The sequence below is a fragment of the Grus americana genome, chromosome 3 (genome assembly GCF_028858705.1).
Source record: "Grus americana isolate bGruAme1 chromosome 3, bGruAme1.mat, whole genome shotgun sequence".
Lineage (NCBI taxonomy): Eukaryota > Metazoa > Chordata > Aves > Gruiformes > Gruidae > Grus > Grus americana.
In genome coordinates this window covers 7,255,614-7,275,091 of record NC_072854.1, presented here as the reverse complement: position 1 = coordinate 7,275,091, position 19,478 = coordinate 7,255,614, and the positions used below count along the sequence as shown (strand labels likewise).

Sequence of the window (19,478 nt, the reverse complement as noted above, 5' to 3'; positions counted from 1 at the left end):
TGTCCCACATTTAAATTGCAGTGATTTATGTATACAGTTTGTTCATTTTATATTTATTGTTATTTGCCTGAGTAAATGCAAAGTACTGAGAGCACACTGCGAAGTGCTACTCACAAAGCTTTGCTGACATAAAAGTAATAAAAAGAAGCATGCCGTGAGACTAGTGACTCATTGAGAACAGTCAGCACCTTGCTTCTGGTGTAGATTATAATTTTCTTTCTTCTGAGCTTAGCAAGCAAAACCCTCTTTTGGTAACAGACTAACTGGCTGCTTCTCTCCAGGTTTTTTACATCTCCCAGTTAGAGTTAACAAGCAATTAAATATGCTGTGTAGTCTGGGCTCAGGTTCTCTCTGCCGTACATCCATTGCAATGACTGACAACGCAGCATTTTAAAGTGCATCAAAAGCACTAAACCAAGAGGGTTTGAAGGAGTTGGGTCTAGCAGTTTCCTCATTCCTCCTTTTTCTTTCACAGCACAGGGCTTCTTATAAGGGGCAATCTCCTGTCAGACTTCTTAGAGAAGGAAGATAGCTGAATCAGTTCGTCAGATGAAAAGAAAAGCAGAGATCATATCCCCAGTTCCTGTTACCATGAAAAACTCTGTTATTTTTAATGGTTGGGGAAATTAATGAATGCACACAGTAAAGTCAGGTGGGAGTGATGGGCTTAGAACAGCTGAGGGTTTGGTCCTAAAGCTGGCACAAGTGAGACACTGGTGTTTCAGTTATCCTATAAAGTAAGGCAGCCCCTCTCCTTCCCACCAGTACAGCTGTAAGTACTTTCTACAGTGTAGTCATCTTTATAAAAGAATGATAAACTGATTTAGCATATTGTGCTTTCTCCCATACCCGCAAAGGGATTAAGACTTCCCCACATGTTTATAGATATAAATATGACAGGTACCTCAACAGTACTAGGAAATTCAGCATCGATGCAATTCTTGTGCACGTGCAGTGGCAGAAGAGCATTACCCTTAGGCTGAAGCCTTTACGAGGAAAGAGAACAGGGCCAGGGCTGTGACTGTCTATACGGCATTAAATTGTTTGCATGCTCCCTGGCATGATTTACCCTGTCCGTGGCACTTTCCCAAGTAATTCCCATGTGCAAATTAGAGTTTGGATGTGGCCATTCTATTTTGGATGCTAAAGAAGTAAAATACCGTAGTGATGCTCAGACTGCACCAGCTGGCCTCTGTGACAGAAAATTAACCCTAGAAATATTTAATTCATTAGAATGGATGTAGATTAGGAATCTCCAATGACCCCTGTTGGGACCTATGCATAACAAAAGATTCATCAGAGAAAGTACTCCCTCTCCAGTCCTCCTCCAACTCTCTTCCTCATTAAGGTACCAGGAAAGTACATATTTAAACTAAATTAAAAATTGTTCACATCTGAAGTTATAGCTATTCAAAATAATACTGGGAAAAGGGTGGGCAGTCAGCTGGCTCACTGCTCCTGGTATTCCTAGTGAAAAGAACCTCCCCCAAAACAGAAATGTTTCTCATATATTGTTTTAAGACTACAATAAGTTTAGTCAGCATAATAATTAAGTGAAAAAATAATTAATTATACCCCCCTGGGACAGACTGCTAGAGGTCATGTTTCAGATACATTAATGAGCTGCTAAATGCTGCTAACTGGGAAAGGCTTTTTTTAAGTCCCACACAAGTCAGCCTACTCATATTTTTAATGCCAACACTGGGCAAATCAGATGTCTGTGGGAGTTTTGCCATGAAAAGAAAGCTCATCTTGTGCTTTATTTACAACCATTTCGCCAGGTTTTATGAGAAGCAGCTTGAAAGTGAGGCCATGCACCACGAAACCAGGAAAGAGGCATTGGTCTAATTCCAGCTCTTCACAGGGGCCTCTGGCCAGTGATTCGGGGGGGTGAATCAGCCGTTGGTGGCAGCTCTGCCTCTTGAAAAGGCTGAAAAGCAACGAGGGAAGGAGTCTAGGGCGTGCGGGAGAAGCAGCAGTCGTGTGCTGCGTTCAAAATTGGGAAAGCAACACATTTTAACAGATGCCTATTACTTTGCATGGCTTGTTTCTTCTGAGTTGTGGTCTAGCACCCAAGATATGAATCCCTGAAGTGTGACATACGCGTATATTGATTGATATCAGGCTTTAACCATATAAATTGCAATAAAAGCCCTGCATTACATGAGGACAACAAGGCCTGGTCAATGCTGTGTGCTCACTGATGGATCCTGGTGATATTTTAAAACTACATTTCTTTTTTCCTCAAGTTCCCTGCCAAAAAATTGGTGTAATACCGATAACAACCTCACAGAGGTCACGATATTCATCAATGTGTGTGGTGCATGAGGGAATCGATGCATGCACTGCCATATCAACCCATGGTAAAATAATCAATTTGTAATCAATGCTGTGTACAAATGGTGAGGGTAAATTGGACCTGAGACCATGTAGTGAATGAGTCATCAAAGACAGGTTTCTAAATGGTGTCCTTATAAGAGTAAAATTAGTAAAGTCAAAAACTTAAATGCCAGAATTAAGGGCCAGAAAAGTTGCACAGCTTTAATTCATTCATCACGTGCATACGGATTTGAATGCGGTCAGCCCCTGCATACGCAGGAAGATAAAAGCAGTCAGACTGATTCAGGCCAAAGGGTCTATCTAGCTCAGCACCCGATCTCTGATAGTGGCCAGTGGCAAGTGCTTTAAAAGTGAGGATTTCAACAGGTCATGCGTAAAGCCACATGTTCCCCAAACACCCTCCCCAGGCTCCAGCTGCTTTTTGGCTCACTGCCTTCCATGTCCAAATGTGTTGTCTCTGACTTTGACAACCCTTTCCATGCGGTTTTCCTCCATGAATGTATGCAAGTCCTCTTAACGTCCTGAATGCTCCATATCAGTGTTACAGGGTTTTGAACAATTTTGGTATACGTCTAGCTGAGAGTCATGGAGCAGCAGGCGCAGCATCAATATGTTGCAGTTGTAATTTTTCAATGAAGCTGCATAATGAAATGTAAGGAGAAGGGGTTTTATTCCAGTCATTTGGGTAAGTCATTTCTTGTCTCTCTGGTTCATTTTGCTTTTCACTCTTTGTCTAATGAGAGGAAACTCTTAGGTCCCAGGATGGGCTTTTGCTGATGCAGAGGCATGCTGAGGACCATTATAATCATTTGGCAGCTTGGCTGAATCGATTTCTGCATCCACAGCGTTCCCTGGCACTGCCGTTTGATAAATGGTATATATGTAACCTACACATCCTGGATCTGCAACCTGCGATCCCCAGGGTGAATTTATAGGGGCAAGCTGGGAATATGGGAGAGGGCTGTTGGTCCCCCATGGCATTACTGTGTGAGCAGCACAGCTTCTGTATCGCAACGTAGGGCAGCAGCCACATCGCTGCATCAGCCGCTCGGCAGCTGCCTGCGTCTCGCAGCCAAACGGGAGGATGTTTCCCTGCCTGAGCAGTCCCACCGCCGGGACAACCCGAGCCAGAGCTGAGGTGCTGCAGTGCACCGAATGCCTCCTTCCCAAGCGCCGTCATCTCGGGCTTGGCGAGCGCAGCAGAGCAGCCTTCCTCCACATCCTTGTGCAATGCAGAACCTGGGCTTTTGGGGAAGGGAAAGGGAGATTTAATACCTATTTTTCAAATTGCTGAGTCAGTCCTCTGTATTTCCTTCACTCCCAGCAAACAGAAGCAAAAGTCTAACGTTGCCTCCCGCTCTGCCTTCCCATCCTTTTTCTGAAGTAAACAAATGTCAGCAAATCCTGCACTAACAGTGCTGCTAAAAATATCACCCTGTCAGCAGATGGGTTCTCTCCCTTTGGTCTGGAGCTATCTCTTCATTGCAGAAAAGGTGTGTTTTTACATCCATGGAAACCTCAGTGGCCGAGTGAAGAGCAGGTATGCTATGCTCTGCACCGTAGCGTCACTGGCTGGAGTAATTTCCAGGCAGAAATGGATAGAGAAGGAATGGATTTGACTTGCATTAACTATCAAGATAAAAGTTAGCCCTGCTTTTCTCAGCTCAAACCTGACCCTGGGGTAGCAATTGAAAATGAGCTACTTTAGCCAAGATGTAGTACTCACGCCCTTTTGCATATTACAAACCCCATGAACCAAGCTAACCAGAGGACCAGATCTTCAGCCACTGTGAAGAGATGGTGCGCCATTAGGCTTTCGGGATGTGTGAGAAATATCCGCAATCAGACAGTCTATACCCCTTTCAAAGGGCAGTAAAGCCCCACGAAGCTTTGCCCAGGAGACCTTCCAGCTGTTGAGTAAGGAGAGGTCGGTTGGTCGGATGATTAATTTCATGGGGAGAGTGAAGGGTGAACTTTTTTGCTTATTGCTGGCTACACTCTGGCATCCTGCAGTTCAGAAACTTCAGATTGTGCAGACAAATGCATCTTGCCACTGAAAGGTAAAAGTTTTCCCCTTTCGTAACTGGGTCCCACCACTGAGAAGGTTATGCGCTTCCCTCATGGATAACTCCAGAAACTTGTCCCACTCTCCTCAAACACTCACGCACTCTCATTTGCTCCAACTTACAAGTGCACCAGTCATGTTTCTGACACATAGTCTTTCACACTTTATCTTTCTTTTTATCTGCTTCTCCAACTATTTAACCAGGTTTTTGCTTTTCTTTGAAGAATCCACAATCGCTCGCTCTCTGCCGGAAAGTAGCAAAAGACCAAAATCATTGTTTGTATAATGATTCAAGTATAGATTATTTTTTCTGGATGCCAGAATCCACACTTGATCAAAGCATTTTCCTTTCTTAAGACTCACTAGTGCCTTATTCATCTGATTTTCTTTTGGATTTTACTGGATTATCAAATCCAGGTGATAAACAAAGGGTGTTCTGATCAGTGTCACAAATCCATCCTATGCTTTTAGCATAAATGAATATATAATAAATTCGTTAATAGCTTGATCTAAATTCACTCCCTTGTCTTCTGTATGTCACTTAAACTCCTATCAATGAATAGCAATTTCCATATGTGCAGTCCTTGTTTACAATGTTCATTAAAAGGCTTAGATGAGAAACAGCATTTTAATTCATTGCTAAGCACAGCAGAAAACTAAGCAGGATTCCAACTTTATATACAATTTGCAAGCAGTGTATGTTAGCTCAAACGTAAATCTCACATAATGAGGTGTGCAGGCTGATGACTAATCACATCCATTGAAATGTTCTCCATGTTCAGCTCTGTTTCAGTGCATGGGGTGGGGGGAGCTGGGGCGGGGGGGGGGGGGGGTGTGCTATTTAATATTTCAGTTTCTTCTAACGAGAAGAGGAGCTTCCAGGCATGAAAAATCTAAAAATTTGACCTTAAAATGAACTGTAGCAAACAAACCTTGAATGCAAAGTGGTGTCACTATGGTTCAGTTACAAACATGTTTGTGTCTGGACTAGCAGATCTTTGGCTCATCTCCAGTGCTCAACCCCGGACTTCTACCCAGGTCTGTTTATGGTGAAGCTCTGGAAAGGCCTTGTCAATATGAAAGATCCAAAATTGGATAAAATTCAAAATCAGAGATGCCGAATTCATGTTAGCATTAATAATTCTTAATTCAAATCAAGATCAAGGTCCCATTACGCTGGCCTCTGTGCGAACTGGGATAAAAGTGTTTGCCTTCTCTGCAAAACAAGAAACAGAAACTGATGAAAGACTGAGGATGTGCCAAAGGGATGTGACATGTAAGTAAATGATCACCATGAGATTCAGCCCAGTTCCTGTAGTTGCTTAATCATGTCTAGGCTTCTTTATGATGTCTGGGACAACATTTATTTTGAGGTGGATGGGAAAGGGTACAGTGAGGGGGCTGTCAAGGACTGTGGAGATGATTAGGTGAAAAGAGTACGTAAAAGAAAGGACACCAAAAGAGCAAGAGAACCATCACTTTTCATCTGTGTTTCCAACAGACTGGCGTTAATGCAATTTACAGATTGATGTTCCTTAGGATCTTGGAAGGTAAATTAACAGAGGGACTCTGCTATGACTGCTACATCATTACATTTTCTTCTACAGTCATATGTTTCTATATATACTTCATTCTGCAATGGAAAGATTTAAGAAAACATGATGGAGACAGAAGATCTGATTATTCTCATGTAATTTTAGCAGTCTAAAAGTCAGGCTCCTAGCCTGAAAGTCTCAGCTCCCTTTCGAACAGGTGAAAAGAGAAAGGGATTCACTGGGAGTTGTTCGCATAAATAACCTCAGGCTAAAGCAGTCAACATCTCCTGCTGCGGTCACTGCAGATCTGCTACCACAGCTATGGCTGTGCCTGAGAAGTTGGAAATATTTTATGGGAGCAGTGTTAGGCTGATACTGAGCTCTTCTGAAATGCCATTGTACAGCAAACGCCGGACAGAATCAAATGTTTGCCTCTCTCCTCATTGCTTTTCAGCCTCAAACACTCATGGGGTTGCTAACTGCCAGGCTCCACTGAAATGTCCATGAGGAGACTGACTCATGTTTTGGTCTCATCAGCAATTCCCAGAATTATTTAAAAGGCTTTCAGAAGTCCTCATGCAAGCAGAAATAAATGCAATCACTTGGAGCACACATGAAGGCATCAGACATAGTCTGTATGTTTAACAGAAGTGCCCCATGATGCGCTGTTACTTTTTTAATGGGGTTCACATTGTAATGGGGATACACCAAAACTTGGGAGCTGGAAGCCATTCATGTGTTCAGGTGTGCAAAGAGGCCATAGGCTAGCAGAAATAATTTTAAGGAAATCTAAATATCTATTAAGCATAACTGACTTCATTTATGATATCTGTGATAGCTTTAAGTGCATTTGCTGTTATTTGTCAAAAGTGCTAAAATCTAGCAATACCAAAATTCCTTGTGTAGCACTGGAGATTTCCCTGAGGTCCTTGTCGCTAAAGACGCATGGTTCAACTGTCTGACGTTTCATTGCACTTGGTTAAACACTCCTTCTACAAACCCCAGCTCTGTAAATTAGCTGATTTATTATGATAGGGATCTATTGCTTAAATGAACAATTCTACCCTGCATACTTTTCAAAATGGAAAGGCACAGCAGAATATAAACCCCTCTGTCAGCATGTCTGCATAAATCCGGTTAGAGAAAAATATGTGTATGCCATGGCATCACAAGGATAATGTACCTAGAAATTATTTAATTCCTCTGTTTAGATGCTTTTTAATATCACAAAATGCTGTGTGTCAAATGAGATAAAGAATTTAAGCTGAAGGAGGGTTGACTTAAATTAGATGTTAGAAATTCTTTACTGTTAGAGTGGTGAGGCACTGGACCAGGTTGCGCAGAGAGGTTGTGGATGCCCCATCCCTGGAAGTGTTCAAGGCCAGGTTGGATGGGGCTTTGGGCACCCTGGGCTAGTGGAGGGTGTCCCTGCCCATGGCAGGGGGGTTGGAACTAGATGGGCTTTGAGGTCCCTTCCAACCCAAACCATTCTATGGTTCTATGATTCTATGATATGTTCAGTGAAAACAAAAGTTTTGCAGGAGGTTAATTGGCAGATCTTGGCTGTACTCTATATGTTTGTTGCTGTAAGCTCAGTGGCATTCAGAAGATGTAAATACTGTAATATCACTGATCATCCCTATGGCTCAAGGAACCTCCTCCCTTTGGACAATGCTAGTCGGTGGTGCTTTGCTTCCACAGTTAGACCCTCTATCCCCAAAGCCTGAACCATCCCAGTCATCTTACCGGTAGGATGAGGTCCTACTTCACTTCTTGTACTGAGGTTCTGGAGAAAAAGTAAACTAACACTAACCAGTGTGAGAGGGATTTAGTCCCTCAACTGCCTCATCAGACCCCCTTAGTTACCCTTGTTACCACTAAACAGCACAATAGCTAAGGGAAAACTAAATAAAGATATGGTCAACAATCAAACTATGTGAACAATTAAATTACAGTCATTTTAGAAGTACCTAGAGAGATATAAAATTAAAAGCATTCTTTCCCTACCTATATTTTAGATCAGTTTTTAAAAATATACTCTATCTTCTCCTTGTCCCTAATCAAGCTGGGAAGCTGTTTACTCTGCCTTGTGGTCAAGGTTCACTTCTTACCCGGATGCATTGTGCTGAGATTTACCTTTATGGAAAACAGTATAGATTAAGGTACCTGTCTCCCCATATATTCTAATGCTACCTAAGATATCACCAAGCTTCAAATCCTCTTTGCATTCTGCATTGAGGACCACAAGGATTTACCAACTCTTCATAAAGAAGTAGTTTAATCATTCTTTCTATTGCTTCTTCCCTTCTGAAATGTGGATGGTCCTTGGCAACCGTGACTAATTTGCTTAATTTCTGTGCTTCAGTTTTCTAAATGGAACTGGGGATACTAATATTAATGATTAAGCAGAAGAACAAATGCATCCTACATTGCACTGTGTTGAGATGCAACGTTTCTCCTCTGTAGGTTATAGCCCCTCTGTAGGTTTTATTTTTATTATTATATTTATGCCTTGTAGGGGCATATTTTCAAATCAATAGACCTGTATAAGTTCATAATTTCATAAATTTTAAGGCCAGAAGAGTATATTAGATCATAGCCTCACCTTCTGAATACCACAGGCTGTTAAGTTTCACCCAAATATACTCTATAGTCCTAAAACATTTAATTGAGCAGAGAAAAGTCATGTCAATATGCTACTAATGGCCATGACCCCTGATATGATGGGACATCAATTAGATAAAACGAGCCCAGTTTTTCCAGGAGGTGAACCGGTCCCTCCTAGTGCCAAGGAAGAATAAAATCTTCATGTGCCCTGTTCATTTATTCCCAGGGAAAAAGAACTGTCATTCCCCCCTCAATGAGTTATAAGTTATTTTTCTAGACAAAATAATGGAAAGGTCTTTTCCCGTAGACTCACAGCAAAGAATTTTAAGGTAGAAATATACTTACTGCCCACCATTGATTTCAAAGAAACTGTCCTTGCATCCTGTATATATGTGGCAAGATTACAAGTGTAGCTGTTAATGAAAACTGAATATACTTGGGTTTCTCAGTGCAGTAATGTTTAGTAAAGCCGTGCTGTGGCACTTACTTCTAAGGCTTTTTTCTCTTTTTTCCTTGTGATTAAAAGTGCCATTACAATATCCATGGCAGTTTTGGTTTGAGATATAGCATAGACAACAAGCCACATTGACTACTATCACCTAGAGCAGCAAACCCTCTTCTTTGTGCCTTGACCCAAAAAAGTACGGAGTCGTGCTGGTCCTCCTTCTTGGAAAGTTTACAAAAGCTGGCAGTACCCAGCCCCTCCTTCCAGCAGTGCCTAGTGACTTCAGACTGGGGTCTCAGTGGATATTATGTTGTGTGATAAGATGAAATTCCTGTCCCAAGAAGCTGATGGGTTGTGGCAAAAGCAACAGGCAAATGCCGAACAGGCACGCTTTGTCTAAGACAACACAGAAGATAGATTGGTTTTCATGCTTACGTCAAATTTAGGTGTGATGGTACAAAAGTAGGGATGTAAGAGACCTCAGGAATCCTCATATAATCCACCTCACAGCACTAAGAGAGGACGTATCTAGCACCTCTGCTAACATTTACTAATCTAACCTTATTTTTTTTAGACTTGCAATGGAGGAGGCTTTGTGACCTCCTTAGATGGTGTGTTCCAGTGTTTAATGACACTCGCAGGAAGAAAGCTTTGCTTTTTCTGATATCTAGCCTAAATTTTTTTTTTCTGCAAATGAAGCCAATGATTCCTTGTCCTCCTCCCAGTAGAAATGAGAAATATTTGATTGCTGTCCTTTTCATAACTTTTTTGCCATTGAATGTTATTGAGTCCCTGTTGGTATTCTGGTATATAGGGTTGAAAAGGCCAACACATTCAGTTTTTTGTTGTGGTTTTCATATTTCACAAACAGGATATTGTTTGCTGGTTTTATTCTCCAAGGTGTACAGCTTAATTTTACTGGGGTTTTTTTGGTTTTTTTAATGCCCCTGCCCACAGCAGGAGGGTTGGAACTAGATGATCTTCAAAGGTCTCTTCCAACACAAACCATTCTGAGATTCTATGAAAATATCATGCCCCATTTCAAAACAGTGCTCTAGTTTATGCCTCCATAATACTAGAGTAAGCAAAAATATTGCCTCAAAAATCTTATCTGCTATTACTGTTAATTCAGCTTTTTACATGTTGTAACAGAATATTTTTTACTTTGAAGTTCCCCGTATCCTCTAAACAATCTTGTCCCTCGTTTCTGCCTCACCTGTTATTCTTTATTATGCATTTCTTTCATTTGATTTCCTAACACAAAGCACCCTGCTTTTATCTTCATTAAATTTCATCTTACTGACTTCTGACCACTTCTCCAAGTTTAACGTCTTGCTCTACAGAGGGTTTGAACTCCTCCCCAGTTTAGCTTCATATACAAATTCTCTAAATATCCATGTCATTAACAGAAAATATCAAAAAGAACAAGGCCAAAGATGAACCTTTGATGCAATCTCACTTACAATGTCCCTGTGAAAATTGATAGATCATTGGAAATAACTCTATATGTGCACATTTTCAATCAGTTGAATACATATTTCCCATGTTTTCCTCTACACCCTTAATTTGCTTGTCAGAATACTAAGTACAATAGTATTAAAAAACTTACCAAGTCCAGTAGAAAGATATTAAAAGCCTTACTGAGGTAGATAGCTTGTCTCCTCCTCCTCCTTTCCATTAAGCTAGTTACTTCTTGAAGCAAGAAATTAGGTTGGCTTGAGATTATTTGGTTTTGATGAATCTATCAGCTTTTTCTGATCACTTTCCTACCCTCTCAGTGATGATAAATTGGTTTGCAATTGCCTATTCTATTATCTTTTGAGATAGGAACTAAGCTGATGGACATAAGTTCTGCAGGTCATCTTCCTTCTCCTTTTTGAAGATAGATACTATGTTTGTCCTCTCAATTCTTCTTAGACTATCCTATCTACATTCATTCCTTAAGGTGACTGCTAATATTTTCAGAAATTGCTTTGGCTCAGCTTTTAATTGATTCATTTCTCTAGGCTCTTCCAGCTTGAAAAAATGTAACTGAATCAAGTGGTCTTTAATCTGTTATTTCACTCTTCTTGTTTCTGTCCCTATCATCTTCAAATTTATTTTAAATATCTGCTCATAATTAACTTTTCATTTTGAAAATTTAAGCAGGAAAGCATTATATATTTCCACCTTCTTTGCAGCCTCCCTTATTTGCTCTCCTAACCTCACAAGTAATGGACTTAAAATTTCTGTTGTCTCCTTTCTTCTTAAGTAGTCATAGGCTGTTGCTTGTCTGGCAAATAAAAAATTGCTGTACTTCGTTCATGTCATGTTAGTACTAGAGAAACTTGGCAGTTTTGACCCAGAGCCAAAGACCCTGTGAACCTTCCTAGAACTGCTCAGTGAACTTAACTCCACTGTCAGTGCTGTCACTGACATCAGCGATGAAGCTGAAGGAACAGAATTTTACAGAGTGACTGTGGTGTCTGAATCATCAGAAATGTCAGGAAAATATTGGGTTCTATCCAATTCAGAAAAAAATGGATAAGTAACGTTGGTGGGAAAGAGGAATAGACCTGCTTATCTGGGGAGAACAACAGAGGCTGACTGGAAAACTTGGTATCAGAGTAATGATGTGGGAAAACGAGTCAGGCAAAGATTTCTTCTTGTGGCAGCAGGCAATTACTGCATTATGTTCCCCAGTTCCTGTATTTATGTGATAGAACTGAAGTTATCTGTAAAACTTTGATGAGTGGATATTTTACATTTGTGTAACAATAATCATAAGAAAATTAGTGCCAATTTTCATCCTCAAAGATGTTACAAATATCAATATTTTGTTTCCTTAAGATACTACTTGTTCTGTTAGAAAAAAAAAATCTAAAGTTTAATTACAATATTTTAATTTTCAATATTAATACAAGTTAGTGCATACACTTTAGTGTATACTTTTGGGTAGTCTTTGCATATGTATACATTTCACAATAAAACCCCTTTCTATTAGTCATTACGTACCTACACTAAGATTAAATGCACCCAGGTACTCATCACTGAGAATGTGATACACTAAAATTTATGAATTAATAACAATAAAAACATGGTAAAGATGCAGCTGTGAACATAACCTTGCAGGTGGACAGATAAGTGGGATTTGGGAATAGGCAGAGAAAATTCAATATTACTGCAAGTTGTTGATAGAGCTGGTAGAACATTGTTTCACCTAAGGCTTCTTTGGAACATGCCAATCCATCATAACTTAAACTGTTGCTGCAGAAGGACTTCTTCTGATAAATTTCCAATCTTTTATTTTTTTATTTTGCCGATCACTTTTAGCTCTGATTCCGAACAAGAGCATCCCACGGTTATTTTCTCCGTACATTTGCATCTGTAACAGCCTGCAAAAAATGGGTCCATTTCAGTCACATCTGGATGAGGGATAGACATCTCAGAGACTACTGCAGTGAAAATTGATGCCTAGAAAGAGGAAAAAAATCCCAGATTAGTACTTCCTCTCAGGGTGTGGAAGGCAGAAGTCAGCTATTTTATATTTTATTGGTAACAACCAGATGGTAACTTAGCACATGCATCTTGGAGAGCCAGCAAGGGAGTACACACCTAGCCATGGACGTGTGGTCAAGGAGAGGTGTCAGCAGGGTGAGAGATGCTGGTACTGTTCAGATGGAAGATCCCAGGAACGAAGGACACATTCATAGAACAGGTTTTATTAAAGACACTTCTCATGGATCAACAGGTTTACATTTTGCTTAACTCAGCCATGAAGTTATACTGTCTGAGAGTTTGGAACAAACAAAAGGCAGTCCTTCCTTCATTCAGCAAGTAATGAAGCTATAAGCTCCTACTAGCAGGAGGCTGTGGTGGCCAGAAGTATGAGTGCATTTAGAAATGCATTAGACAGATGGATAAAGGTCCCTCAATGCCTCCAAACGTGATGTTGCAAATACAGCCTCTGGTTTTGGCAGACCTTTTGGCTGAATGCAAAAATCTCAGAGGCTGAAATGGAAAAGAATTACTGTTTCCAACATCCTTTTGTTGAAAATCTTTCCCTGCACTTTGTCAGGTCAACTGAGGTAGAAAAACCCTTGGTTCAACCCAATGTTGCTACTATCATGTTAAAGGGAGAAGAGAGAAGTTAGAGAGGAAAGATGTTCTCAAAGTCTCAGCTAGACCCTAAATTAGTGTTTCCAATGTGAGGTCTGTAGACCTTTAGTTTCATTAGTCTTAGATCACAACAGGGTACCTGTGATAGTGGGGGCAAGAGAGGAAACTGAGGTAGAAAACAGCGTCTCCGCTCGGTAGAATCACTCTGCCCTCAGTGGAAGAGTCTTGATGGTATGGGGAGATGGGAGGAATGACAGCCAGCAATAGGAGCAGAAATCCTGTGCTACTACTCATCCCTTCAGCCTTCCTCATAAGAAAAGAATCACAGAATCACAGAATGATGATGGAGAAAACAAAAAGAGACAAAGAAGAGGATTACCTAAAACTGGAAGAGAAGGGACAAGAATGAGGTCAGGAGTTGGCTCAGAAAGAGAGGTGTTATGGACATAATGGTCATGAGCAAGTTTTAAGTGGTAAAGTCATACATTACAGGGACCTTTGTCAGAAATGTCTGGAAAAACATCATCCAATATCAATTGGTAGATAGAGAGGGGATGAGAACAGACATCTGCAGAGATCGTTGTGCTCTACTGTTCCCAAAAGAGAGTGAAACACAACTCCTATACCATTAAATTAAGCCAAGCCAGGTCATGGGCACTGAAAGTCTGGTCTACACCCGGCAGGGTACTTACACGCTTTCTTTAAGCATAATATAAAACTGCATCCAAGTCACTGGATTCTGCAGCTTTACTCAGCCCAAGGAGCCAATTCTTTCTGCTTGACAGTCCAAAAGTGACAGTGTGCAAGACAACCGTGCCTTGTGAATTTGAGCAGACTCGCCCTAAACTCACCAGGGAGTTCAAGGTCCCTCCTGCACCAAGATGCTGATCCATAAGAGAGCAGCATTTCCACACAAGCTTTTTGTTAACTGCAAGATTTTTGTAATACTGTTTGTTTATCTTTCACTGGGGACACTGATTTGCAGTAAAACAGGTAACATTCACAGAACTTGACAGTTTATGCTGTAATTTTCCCTGTCTAGAATGGCTGCCAGGAGCCTGCTTTGGGCAACGTAAGCAGCTGTATGAATCCAAACAATTTAAATCAAAAGACAAACTCAACAGACTTTTTGTTCACCATTACACACTTCATTATTTGCAAATCTCCTGTTGTCATATTTCAGATTTTGTTACAAAAATTACTTTTGTGCATACTTTGTTGCATGCAATTCTTCTACTACAGAGTGAAGGCACACAAACAGGAGCAGAAGCATCTGCAATCTGCTTCTACTTCTTCCTCTGCTAAGTAGTGTGTTTCCTTACATAGTCCAGAATTTTGTCGAGGCTTGATCCAAAGTGCAGAGAACTTTCCACTTTCTCATTCAAATCCAAATATGTGTTTTTATTTTTGACCAAAATTTTTATTCGGAAGTCAAATCCTTTTGGCTGTGTTTTTTAATGTTATTTTTTATATTTTCCCCAAAATTGAAATTCTCTAATGGGAAATAAAAGAATATGTGTGTGTGTGTGTGTGTATTCAACATATAAATTATATGAATACTGATACATAATGAATAATTTTTACTAGTTAAACCTTTTCCAGTAAGCTCAGCTTCAACTTTACCATTCTGTCCCAACATTTAAAAGCTGTAGACTTCCTGGACTGTGACTGTGATGAGTAAAATGAAAGAAACATGTATTAAGCTTTCATTTATTAAAAAAATCATACAACTAAAATACTTCTCAAGATGGAATACAAAGTAAGAACCTGTCATGGAGCACTGATCATGTCTGGCTCTTTCCTGAGTGTCCTCTCATGTGAGCTAAGGGAATTCCTTCTCCCCAGGAGGAGCTCTGGATAGCTGAGAGAGAAAGAGAAACAGCAGGAGACATAATCATGAAAAAACCCCATACATTTTCTAGACAGTGTGGACCAATGTTTTAGCCAGTACTGTATTCTCCAACATGACAACTTTCGTATAGTGTGGAAACTTGTGTTCTATCACTGAGAAGTTCCAGTTTCACTCAGAATCATCATACAAATTGTTCTGGTTATTTGTACTTAATGGCAGTATATTTTTCCCTTTGTCCAGCATGAAGAACAAGATGCCCCTTTCTTGGTCACACCTACTCATCTCTCAAATACTGTCTTTCATTTATGCTCTCTGGAAGAAAACGCTGTTACTTGCATTTGTAAATATTTCAAACTGAATCCCTTAAACCTTGAAAGATGTAGTAGGATGCCACAAGGAATTTCAAGAATGAACCCCAGACTTGAACTAAACTGAATGTTTACCTTTGTCCGATATAGGCAGTCCATTTGGGAACTAATTTAATGTCCATTGAAATCAATGACTGTCTTTTAAAGGGTATTTCATGAATTCATTTCTGAGCATGGAGAGTCTCAGAACATCAGGCTGTTAATTTAAGCATCTGCATATGAATTCTGGTATCTAGCTTTAGACAGACACTTCACAATTTTCCATTTCTTTAACTGGTGACAAAAATCATGACACAACTTAGCTGACAAAATTTTTTGACTGCTGGAGGATGAAAAACCTGGAGGATTATGGGACCCCCTTTATATATGGACGTGTATATACTTTGTTTTCTCATTTCAGGTCATGGAACCAAAGGAGTATTTGAACTTCTTTCAGGATGGCGTCGAACAAGAGAGAATCTGCCATTCAAGGACAGAGTAGCAGATGCCTACTCGGATGTCATGGTCTCCTATACAATGACAAGCTCCCTGTATTTCATAGCCTTTGGCATGGGCGCAAGCCCTTTCACCAACATTGAAGCTGTAAAAGTCTTTTGCCAGAACATGTGTGTCTCCATCCTGTTGAACTACTTCTATATCTTCTCCTTCTTTGGTTCCTGCCTGGTCTTTGCTGGCCAGTTGGAGCAGAACCGTTATCACAGTATCTTTTGCTGTAAAATTCCTTCAGCAGAATACCTGGACCGGAAACCTGTGTGGTTCCAGACCATGATGAATGATGGCCATCAGCATACTTCTCATCATGAGACCAACCCGTACCAGCATCACTTTATCCAGCATTTCCTCCGAGAGCATTACAATGAGTGGATTACCAATATCTATGTCAAGCCATTTGTGGTGATACTGTATCTCATCTATGCCTCTTTCTCCTTTATGGGGTGCTTACAGATTAATGATGGAGCCAACATTATCAACCTTCTTGCCAGTGAGTCTCCGAGCGTCTCCTACGCCCTCATACAGCAGAAGTATTTCAGCAACTACAGCCCAGTGATAGGTTTCTACATTTACGAACCTCTGGAGTACTGGAATGGCACTGTGCAAGAAGACCTAAAAACACTAAGCCAGGGGTTCAATACAGTGTCCTGGATTGAACAGTATTACCAATACCTTCGAGTAGGTAACATCAGTGCAACCAACAAAAGTGACTTTATCAGCATCCTCCAGAGCTCCTTTTTAAAAAAGCCAGAATTCCAGCACTTCAAAAATGACATCATTTTCTCCAAAGCTGGAGATGAGAACAACATAATTGCTTCTCGATTGTACCTGGTGGCCAGGACTAGTGAAAACACACAGAGGGAGGCTGTAGAATTGTTGGAGAAGCTGAGGCCACTCTCTCTTATACAGAGCATCAAGTTCATTGTGTTCAATCCTACCTTTGTTTTCATGGACCACTATGGTTTATCAGTAACTATGCCTGTCCTGATTTCTGGTTTTGGCATCCTTCTGGTGTTAATACTGACCTTTTTCCTGGTTATCCATCCTCTGGGAAATTTCTGGTTAATTCTCAGTGTCACCTCGATAGAGCTGGGCGTCCTTGGCTTGATGACCTTATGGAATGTAGACATGGATTGCATTTCTATACTGTGCCTTATCTACACTTTGAATTTTGCCATAGATCACTGTGCACCCCTGCTTTATACATTTGTACTAGCCACTGAGCACACCCGAACTCAGTGTATAAAGAACTCCCTCCAAGAGCATGGGACAGCCATTTTGCAGAACGTTTCTTCTTTTCTTATTGGGTTGGTCCCCCTTCTCTTTGTGCCTTCAAACTTGACCTTCACACTGTTCAAATGCTTGCTGCTTGCCGGCAGTTGCACACTTCTGCACTGTTTTGTTATTTTGCCCGTCTTTCTAACCTTTTTCCCACCTTCCAAAAAGCACCACAAGAAAAAGAAACGGGCCAAAAGGAAGGAACGAGAAGAGATAGAATGCATAGAGATTCAGGAGAATCCTGATCATGTTACAGCAGTCTGAAAGGCTTACAAAAAATAATAGTATATTTTCTTTTTAAAAAAGCGTTGCACAGAGATGCAGGGAAAATAGAGCAAAGATCTCAGCTGCTTGTGCTGGCCAGGTCTGACAAGGCAAAGGAAGATCAAGAAGGGGTATTCATGACACATCAAGGTGCAAACTTTTTTTAAGAAAAATAATGAAAGTAAAAATAATCTCAATTGTTTCCTTTGAAACCTCATTCTCCACCAGGGAAAAGTCTGTTGGCCATTAAGTTTTCCTGAACCTCAACCTGTAGCTCTAACGGGAATTGTTTGATCTGTCGTATGTGGGACTGAAGCAAAGGTGAAAAAGAGTTACCATTAAGTAAACAGTAGGGAAAAAGGCAGATTTGTTTGATAAAATTGTCCATGGAAAGAAAAAAGCAACAACATTTCAAATGAGAAAAGGGAACAAGACCAAGAGTGATAAAAAAAATGCCATGGTATTTTTTCCTTCTTTTCTTGAGCAAGTTGATTAAGAAAAAAAACCTATGCACTTGGGAAGTAGATGTTTAGAACAATCCAAGCCAAAGTACTTCCCAATTCTAGTATACCATGCATATCTGTAACACCACAATTAGTGTTATTGTGAATATGGATGGCAAAGATGTACTGCTAAGGGATAGAGGTACTGTTTATATAGGAAAAGAAACAATCATAGCCATTTGGAAATTTAACATTTATTTTCTTTAAATACGACACATGACCTTTATCCCAAGAGGTCACAGGTGGTAGTTAATACCATACATACGTCTGGGCATTTCTGAATTGTGAAATTCCCCTTGAACTAACAGATATCATGAAACTAACCCAGGCCATTACCACTGCAGCAGTATTTGCAGTTCCTACAGTGTGACACTTTTGAATTCTAATTTTTCAGTGTTGACATTAAATACTGAATATTAATCAAGCAGGGGCTTTGAATGTAATGATGGATTGCATCTCACAGGCATAATGTGATTGTGTAACAGCTGAGTCAGCTCTGGAGCACCCGCACAGTATTATCACTATATATTTGGTCCAATGGACGAAGGGATATGTTTGCTGGTCCCTGCAATATGGTGCAGGAAGTGGGATTTTCCCCTTCTTCAAGCAAAATGTCAGTCAAATACTTGCCACACACACAAAAATTACCTTGTTAAGGTCTGCATGGGGCTGAATCAACCGGTAGTTGTAAAAAGGCAGATCGATCCCCTGTGGGAAGGGGAGGGGAGAGTGAAATGTCTTTATTATTATTATTCCTAAATATTTGAATGTCGATTGTCTGCAACATAAAGCTTTGTTATGGCAGTTGAAATTTCACAGGAGAGTGCAGTAAATCCGCAGTTACTATGTGACACTAGAAATCGTACTGTAAAGAACTCTGAATGACTTTCTGTGCTTTGTAAACTATACAGCTCAGTAGCCCAAGAGAAGGGATGAAAATAGATCTAGCCATTTCAGTTTGCTCTTGGCCCAGTTCTGCACTGGAGCTTGCCATGTCCATCTCCCCTTTCAGTATTTTAAAAGGGCTTGCTTTCTACTCTCTGGAATATGGTATAGCATCACCTACATGAGCAATGTCTTCCTGAATATACGGTATCCATGAGGACACTATGTAAAGATATCACTATATGGAGTGTTTATGTCTACTTTGTATTATTTGTGGGTACCTTTAAAAGATGTCTGGAAGCTATTTGCCTTCCAAAGTGTGTATACATGTCTATTTGTGGCTGGTTAACTCAGTCTCAAACCTGCAGAGTTTGCTGATGAGGGTGTGTACATATGTTTTACTAAAATACTCTCTGCAAGAAGTTGATTTTTTATGTGACATGTCTCACCTCTTCCTACTCTTTCATGGTTAGGCAGAGCCAGAGAAAATTCACCTGCCACACAAAAAGCCATTTGAATGCCAGTTCTAATATTCATTAGCTGCTTCTGTTTCCAAGGAATGCAGTTTTGCCTCCTCTATACTTTCTGTACTCTGCCATTACCATTTGCCAAAAAATGACCTCTGTGTTTTAGGAGTGGTCAAAGCTCTTGATTGTTCAAGGGATGTTTTGCGTGCAACAGGTTTTAGAGAAAGATAAACTTTCTAGATAGGTAAAGCTTCCAAAGTTTGAATCCAGTTCTAAACT

The 19,478-nt window shown here is 40.4% G+C and overlaps 1 protein-coding gene across 3 annotated transcripts in view; it reads left to right on the top strand.

Annotated features, from left to right (window-relative positions):
• The window catches only part of PTCHD4 (patched domain containing 4), a 91,727-nt gene extending 74,080 nt beyond the window's left edge, over positions 1 to 17,647 (top strand). For all 3 annotated transcript variants that reach the window (XM_054821677.1, XM_054821676.1, XM_054821675.1), the window contains one exon: positions 15,711 to 17,647. In XM_054821677.1, the coding sequence (XP_054677652.1) occupies positions 15,711 to 17,344 (1,634 nt within the window). In that variant the 3' untranslated portion in view covers positions 17,345 to 17,647. The remainder of the gene's footprint in view (positions 1 to 15,710) is intronic.
• Positions 17,648 to 19,478: the final 1,831 nt, after the last annotated feature.